Below are 8205 nucleotides of genomic sequence, written 5' to 3'. Positions count from 1 at the left end.
AGGGGACTAGGCGGGCCGGCCGTGATCATGGTTCCATTGACGATGGCACGGGCGTACGGCCCACGGCATCCCCTCCTCCTTCCCTGGCACGGGCCGCACGGCACACGGCTGGGCCCCGCCATGAACGGTAGTGCACTCACTTTAACTATTATGATGATAATACTAAATTTCACAAACAAATATAACTAGTTTTCATGTGACTTTATCGAAGAAGTAAACCATTTTTATTTAATGGTATTATAGAGCTATACTTTTGTTTCTTAGATTTATTCTGACGACGAGACTCCACTTAGCATACTTAGTAGCGTACGACAGAATTCATGTAACATCCTTTGTCACGTGGACTCCGATAATACATGTAAGCAAGTTGATTTGAATTTGGTGAAAGCATTCATGTGAGTAGTTTGTGCGACAAAAGTACCGTGTTGCTAAAATATACCTTTGCGCTTCTACATAACACTTCTTAGATATCTTTTAGTGATTCAGCATGTACTATGAAATCCATTTTTATATAACACAAACTGCTTCTAGGTGCATTTTCACTCGGTCTAAATTGACTTGCTTAGTGTATTGTTGGAATCCATATGGCAAAAGAATACACGTCAGTGAACGGACTCTGTCACGTGTCACTAAATATGCTAGGCGGGGCTTAGGATCTGTTTATTTCAGATTATTCTGAAAGTAGATTGCAGCAATCTACACCTGAATTGTGGCACAATCCACAATCCACATCAGAGTAACTTCTACAATCCATATTCTACAATTCAAATTATCACAATCCGCAGGAGAAATAAACAGGCCCTTAGCCGTTAAGGGAAACGTGAGTGTAACTATGTTATACTGTTGGAAAAAAAAAGGGATTCGGTAACTTTAGCAATTTCGTTAAACAAATTCATGCGCGCTAACCGGTGGGCCCGCCTGAAGCTAACCCGCGACACAAGTCAAGCCAAAAAAAAAAGAAATGAAACGAAATGAATTAAAATTACTCGGTGGGCCCCACTGGAATAAAAAACCGCGCCAGCGGAGGCCCTCCTCCCTATATAAAGGCGGCCCAGTAAGCGCGTCTCTCCCGCCCGACACCATCCCAATTAACGCTCGCTGCTCTGTACTGTAACAGCAGCTGCTGAGCAGAGCAGTGCAGTGCCGTGCAGCATGGCGCGCGCCTCGAGCTCGTCGTGGTCGCTGCTCCTTGTGCTGCTCGTGGCGGCGGCGGCGGTCACCTCGGAGGGGGCTAGGGTGGCGGCGGGGAACTGGACGGAGGAGCTGCGGGGCGTAGCGGCGGCCAGGCGGGCGCGTCACCGCGCCCGGCGGCGGGTGTTCGAGAACGGCCTCGGCCGGACGCCACAGATGGGGTACGTATATATTACTCGCCGCTGCCACCCCCCACCGCGCCATTACCGCCGTTGAGCTCCTCCTCCTGATTTGCTTGCTCCGCATCATCGTTTGTTCTTAGTGAATCCGATCCTCTTCGCACGCTCCGTCCGAGCGCGCGCGCGCGGGCGTTTCCTCTGCTGCTCCTCACAAACGACACCAACGAACAGCTGCCAAGATTCCAGAAAGGAAGAAGAAAAGGCAAAACAATGCTGAGCTCGGGGCGGAGACAGCGAAGAGAAACGATTCCGCGAACGAAGCGTAGAACATGAGCTGCTGCTGCTGCAGCAGCTGCAGCTCGGAGAGTCGGAGAAACTTTTGGGCGAGGGAACGGACATGTCTCTCGCTTGCGTCGGAAGCGAGCAGCGCAGAGACGGAGCTCCATTTCGAGCTCGCTTTTCTTTCACCATGACTCTCTCTCTCTCTCTCTCTCTCTCTCTCTCTCCGTCGATGAAGTATCAACGCCCCTTTTACTGCCGACCTTCTTTGGCACAGCTAAATTTAGCGGCCTTCTTTGGCATCTCCGGCGACGGATTCGTTTTCGTGTTCGGGAGCGGTGAGATTACGAGGACTCGATCGAGGAGGATTAGGTGTGGTGTGGTGGCCGTCATCTCCTCTCGTCCCTCCCTGCCAAGAAAGTCTTTTTCACCGCATGGAACTAGCCCAATGCGTAAATCTGCAGGGGCAACTGTGGCTGCGATCATGTCCACTGAAATTTCGGCGAAAAGATCTTGCCTTTTTGGTTCTCCCCCCCCCCTTGCTTGTCCCTTTGTTGCCTCGATCCTCGTGGTGAATGATTCAACTGTGCCAACTCAAGTGCGCTACAGCTAAAATAAAAGAACACACACAGACACAAAAGTAGAAAAACAACATGAACAAGATACTGTCAATTCGTAAAAGGCTAGTCTTTCTCACTGTTCATGGCGTACCAAAAGATAACACGATACTGCTCACCATATCAAGTACAGTTAAGTAGTAGCAACCAAGTAGTTAAGGGCCTTAAACTTTTTTTCTTAAGGTGATTATCTTTTTTTCTCATTAGGTGACCTGTTTCTTTTTTAAGTACAACAGTACAGGTCATATTTTTTACCACCCGGATCAACATTCAACCAAACAACAAAATAATCTCTAATTTCTGCAGTAAATTACTAACTTCTGCTGATGAACTGTGTTAGGTGGAATAGCTGGAACCACTTCTTCTGCGGGATCAACGAGGAGATCATTAAGGAGACAGGTACACTTGCTCCTCCCTCCTCCTGCTCCATCTACCACTCTCTAGCTCAGTTTTTTTATCGGTAAATTTTATTTATCAGAGATCACCGGTAAACATATTTATTGAATATATTAGATAAATTTAAAGAAAACTTAAATAAAATGTGGATAAACATATAATTTTTTTCTACAGTGTCCACCGGTAGACTAGGTAAACTAGATATACCGGGCAAAAAAAATCCCTGCTCCTGAGTCTCTCTCGTCTGCTGCACCCAGCCCATGCGTCCCGGTCTCTCTGTTTCGGTTCGTGAGTGCATGCATGTATATTTGGCAGATCCAATCGCTTGGTTTTCACGAATCGTGTTGGTTTGGGTACCACGTTAACGTCACCGAATTCGGCGATGTGTTCATCAGATGGGAATTTGTTATGTCTCAATCCTGCTTTTTAATCCTCCATTTAACAGGGCAATCAGCTTTTAGTTTGGCTGGGCTAGGAGCACAGTTGGGGCATCTCATGACATGTTGGGTGTGTGACTTGTGTCCGCATCGGCAATGGTAGGTCAGAATATCCAAACGAAAACAGAAAGTAGGTCAGGAAACCTTCAAAACGGTGTCGGTGACACGAATTGCCAGGATTTCTTGTGTTTTTTTAGTGTAAAAGAATTTCCTCTGCTGTTCCAAATTTTCGACAAGATTGTCGAGACGATTCATATAGAGCACAACACCTTGAACTCTAGTGAGAAACCGTAACAAATCGACGATTACAACCTGTTTAGAAAGGAGGAATTTCACACGGAATAGTTCAGTTCTAGTAGGAATAAGAAAACCTCTGGGCATTTTAAACAGGTCCTGCTATCCAATCATCCTGCTCTCAGTGACAAAACGCAGACTAATAAACCAATTAAGGCCTGTGCAGACCTGCAGCCCATCGGATACTGCGAGTCTCACCGCCGTACAGCTGATGTCGGCCGGCCGGCACGAATTACAATTCCTGCAGAGTTGTTGGTTGTTACAGCTTGCAAGCAGCAAGCAAATCAAAGTGGCATGGACCCAGGAAGGAAGACGACAGCCAGATTAGCTGCAGGGCACATTGCCATAATCTCTCTCTCCCCGCGCGCCAAATCTCGAGCCACATCTTTATTCTTTTAGCTGAATCAGATCTGAGAATCATTCAGCGATGCTTTTTCTTTAGCTTCTGTGCAAGTTGTCGGGGGGAATGAACTGGTGCAGTATTCACTGCTGTCGTTCAGCTTCGTGCTGGGATGTGCATGGTTACTGCAGAGCCCAGACCGACCTGTAAAAGAGAGAGAACTGATAGAAATAAGTCACGCGGAAGTCGATACGATGCACGCAATATCACAGACGATACCAGAGACATGATGTTTGTTAACGAGGTTTAGCTGAAGCCTACGTCTCCGGAGGCGTGACTTCATAATTTATAGCCACAATATGAAAAAGTGCAAAAGTTCAGATTTTAGACTGAACTGAACATTTGTAGAACGTCCGTGGGGTTTTTGGAATTTTCAATAGGGTTGATGGGGGTAGTGCTGATAAATTAAGAAAAGGGCTCCACTGATTCTTCCTCTTGTCAGTTGAGGATTGGATTGAAAATTGAATTAATCATGAATGTCCACAAGACGTGGAAGGCAGATCTCTGAAGTAGATCAGGGTTTTATGACAGAATACACCATTGGGTCTCATCAGTCGATCTCTGTGGTCCAATGACAGCAAAAATCAATAGACCAAAGTGTCACCATTGTCTATAGAATCTATGTGGTTGTTCGTGGATGAAAGCCTTGGGAAAGGGACGTTTGAGCAAACAAGCTGGGTCAGACATGGATAGGTGCAGCCCAACTAACCAGTTCTCACAAGATGGAGGCACATGCAGGGCATGCACCTACTCTTGGACTGACTCCATTGACCTGCAACTTAGGTTACTACTTGAGCCAAGTCACTAGCTGCATGTTGTAGGTTGTTAATGCAGGACAAATGCCCCGTGATCACATTGTGTTAAGTACTATCAATGCAATGCAGTTGTTATGGTGTAAAACTTCTTTTTTTCAACGAAATTGTTCCTAATCTTGTCATTGTTCCAAACAAAGTTTTTTCAGGGTATACTGTAATAGGTGCATTAGAGATCCTTTAGACTGCTCTAACTGTTTTCCATTCTTCAGCTGATGCATTGGTCAACACTGGCCTGGCGAAATTGGGCTATCAATATGTTAATATAGGTACGGATTGCTATCTAAACCCTGCTTCATATGATGATTCTGACACAAAGTAGTTCTTAGCTGAAAGGTTTTCCATATCTTCTTTCAGATGATTGCTGGGCAGAATCTGCCAGGGACTACCGGGTAAGGAGATAGAATTTGTCCACAGAAGCAACGTTAACCACCAACCACCCCATCATTTTCATCATTATCATCAGCGTGGAAACAAAAATATATTGACAGGAACTTCTAGAAAACCGTCTAATTCAGTCCTGAGGTTCGATAAACTTTGGACATGAACCAACCAATAACCACTATATTATGCAGAACTTTGAAATTTTACTATTATATGCTAATGAGGACTTAAATGTTGAAGAGTTAGAAGTTTTGACAAGTAGAAAGGCCTTGTTTTATATTTACTAATTAGTAATTTGAAGTGGTGGATTTAGAAACTTGTGTAACCCATATGCTCCCAAACGCCGAGTCAGCCTTTCATTTTGTTCTCACGTGATGACCCTACAATATTTTTGTTGTTGACAATATTTACAAGGTTGCATTAATGTTTCTCAGGGTAACTTTGTTCCAAATAGACAAACATTCCCCTCGGGCATCAAGGCGCTCGCAGATTATGTGCATGCAAAAGGGCTGAAGCTCGGCGTCTACAGTGATGCTGGGTATGCAAGCTATCAGATTTATCATTACAAGATAATTAATTAAGATATCATACTGGTGTAAATTAACTCCCCATTAGCCCGAACAAACTACTAATTTTTAACTAAAAATTGACAATGAAGCTGAAACTAACATCCATTTCGTATTGCAGAACACGAACATGCAGTAACAAAATGCCAGGATCACTCGATCATGAAGAGCAGGATGTGAAAACCTTCGCATCTTGGGTAAATCTCTTATAATTGCTTACCTGATGGCTGATGCCAAATCAACGTTCACACTGGCTGATTATCTGATGAATCTGAATTTCTTATGTTCTTCCAACTCTTGTCCTCTCAACTCCAGGGTGTTGATTATCTGAAGTATGACAACTGCAATGATGCTGGCAGGAGGGTCTTGGAAAGGTAACGGTGAACAATATCTTGAACTGCAATGTGACCATAATATTGGGCTTTACATGTCAGATTGCTGAGTAAACCCCCGCTGGTAATGCAGATACACTAGAATGAGCAATGCCATGAAGACCTATGGAAAGAACATCTTCTTCTCACTATGTGAATGGTGAGTTTCCTTTGAAAGAAAAAAAAAATAGCTAGATGGGAGAAATGTTAAATGCTATTGATTTGCACAACTGTGTGCTCTCTGTATAGGGGAAAGGAAAATCCTGCTACCTGGGCAGGCAGCATGGGCAACAGCTGGAGAACAACTGACGATATCGCCGACAACTGGGGCAGGTGCTTCTCATTTATTTTTAATCCACTAGGAAACTCTGATCCGGTAACAACTGAAATGGAGAGCACTGATCATAGTTACCATGATATTTCAGCATGACATCTCGTGCAGACCAGAACGATAGATGGGCTTCCTATGCCGGACCTGGTGGATGGAATGGTAAGAGTTCAGATGAGTCCGTCCTTAGAGTGCCTAACCATTTGTGAACTTCCATCTGATGAATAGTTTCTCTTGTGCTCCAACATCAGATCCTGACATGCTTGAAGTGGGCAATGGTGGTATGTCTGAGGCGGAGTACCGCTCTCACTTCAGCATTTGGGCACTTGCTAAGGTACTCAATTTTCTGCATGTTACCAATGTTGTTGCAAAGTTAAATGTTTTGCACTTCATCACTGCAAACCTGATTTGAGATGTGCAGGCTCCTCTTCTGATCGGGTGCGACGTACGCTCGATGAGCCAGCAGACAAAGAACATACTCAGCAACTGGGAAGTCATCGCTGTCAACCAAGGCAAGACTTCTCTTTCACGTTCTTACCTATGATCGAATGGAGTTTTCAGTGTACTTATACATCTTTCTGAACAGATAGTCTAGGCGTCCAAGGAAAGAAAGTGCAATCTGACAATGGCTTGGAGGTACAATGCCTGAATCTCTGCATTAGTGGCTTTCAGGAAGCAGTTTGTCCCTCAGCAAAACAACACAAAGCCTGGGCATGATTCTGAAGCTGACAACGCTGTGTTCTTTTGTAGGTTTGGGCCGGACCACTCAGCAACAACAGGAAGGCTGTGGTTCTCTGGAACCGACAGGGCTACCAGGCAACCATCACCGCTCATTGGTCAAGCATCGGGCTTGCTCCGTCCACTGCTGTCACTGCTCGCGATCTATGGGCGGTAAGCTTGCTCTCTTCAGATCCAATAAGGTTGATGGTTTAGATTTCAGCTTCAGATTTCGGAGTTCATCACGTCAAGTTCCATTTTCTTGTGCAGCACTCGTCGTTCTCGGCTCAGGGCCGATTATCCGCTTCGGTGGCACCTCATGACTGCAAGATGTATGTCCTGACGCCGAAGTAACTTTCAAAATAGAAGAGATGAACCCATACTGTGGAATGCAGCCATTGATCAGGATTCAGGAAAAGGGTATGCATGCAAGTATTGGTAGAGCAGGAAATGCAGCCCATAAGCTGCATTGTTGTAACCTGCAAGTGTAAGTGTATTTAAGGTGCCGTCAAATGTCGGCGCCTGTATTACTGAATATTTGTAACGAAAGTTGCAACAATAAAATGTCTTGCCCACCACTATCTCTATGAGGGTGTGAATTTTATTTCGCCACTATATAGGTATGACAGTATTCTGCGTCTCGCTCTCTGAAAAGAAGGAAGGAGCGCTACCGATGCATTAAGAAGAAGATTTCAAGATTACCACACAGGGAAAAAGAAAACATAGAACTAAACTAACAGTGAATACAACAACACGGAACAAGAGAAGGACCAAAGCAAACAAAGAAAGCAGAAAAAACACAATCTTATATTTACTAATTGGAGGTTCTTTCGGTGCCTCCACATTAATACTAGAAAAATTCTAAAAATTCTCATAAAAAAGTAAAACATCTAACCATCGAATTGATTAATTGACTAACTGTAACGATGGATCAACAACAAGACGAAACAAAAGATTAAGAAACAAATCATAGAGTCTAATTCCAAGACTATTTCTTGCCTTGCCTTTCTTTTTTTTATATAGATACACTTTGTCCAACAAGTTTACGTTAGCAAACTTCAACTTAGTTACGTTAGCAATCAACACACTTTTCCAAATCAATTAAAATATGCCAATTAAATATGCGTATAATCAAACATTACAAAATTAAAACAACAGAACGTAAACATATTACGGATTATCACATAAAAATAATATCAAAGAATTTATAATGTATTTTAAAAAATAATATGAGATACGGTGATGACATTAAAAATAATAATAATTTCAAAAAATAAAGAAACAAATAAAAATC

The 8205-nt window shown here is 43.6% G+C and overlaps 1 protein-coding gene across 1 annotated transcript; it reads left to right on the top strand.

The window, feature by feature from the left end:
• The first annotated feature begins 1059 nt into the window (after nucleotides 1-1059).
• Nucleotides 1060-7492, top strand: LOC133903448 (alpha-galactosidase). Its single transcript, XM_062344833.1, has 15 exons — nucleotides 1060-1352; nucleotides 2547-2605; nucleotides 4758-4814; nucleotides 4903-4937; nucleotides 5364-5467; nucleotides 5617-5692; nucleotides 5811-5869; nucleotides 5961-6026; nucleotides 6116-6199; nucleotides 6292-6356; nucleotides 6446-6528; nucleotides 6616-6706; nucleotides 6781-6830; nucleotides 6945-7085; nucleotides 7182-7492. Exons 1-15 carry the CDS (start codon nucleotides 1153-1155, stop codon nucleotides 7263-7265), a joined length of 1254 nt encoding a protein of 417 aa, XP_062200817.1. The 5' UTR covers nucleotides 1060-1152; the 3' UTR covers nucleotides 7266-7492.
• Nucleotides 7493-8205: the final 713 nt, after the last annotated feature.

The sequence above is a fragment of the Phragmites australis genome, chromosome 21 (assembly GCF_958298935.1).
Source record: "Phragmites australis chromosome 21, lpPhrAust1.1, whole genome shotgun sequence".
Taxonomy (NCBI): domain Eukaryota; kingdom Viridiplantae; phylum Streptophyta; class Magnoliopsida; order Poales; family Poaceae; genus Phragmites; species Phragmites australis.
This window is presented reverse-complemented; position numbering and strand designations above follow the sequence as displayed.

What these genes read in the sequence shown, in the direction of transcription:
- LOC133903448 (XM_062344833.1), top strand. Translation starts at nt 1,153, where the DNA reads ATGGCGCGCGCCTCGAGCTCGTCGTGGTCGCTGCTCCTTGTGCTGCTC. An exon ending in GGCGTCTACAGTGATGCTGG is followed by an intron (nt 5,468 to 5,616) that starts GTATGCAAGCTA and finishes TTCGTATTGCAG; the next exon opens with AACACGAACATGCAGTAACA. An exon ending in GGCAGGAGGGTCTTGGAAAG is followed by an intron (nt 5,870 to 5,960) that starts GTAACGGTGAAC and finishes CTGGTAATGCAG; the next exon opens with ATACACTAGAATGAGCAATG.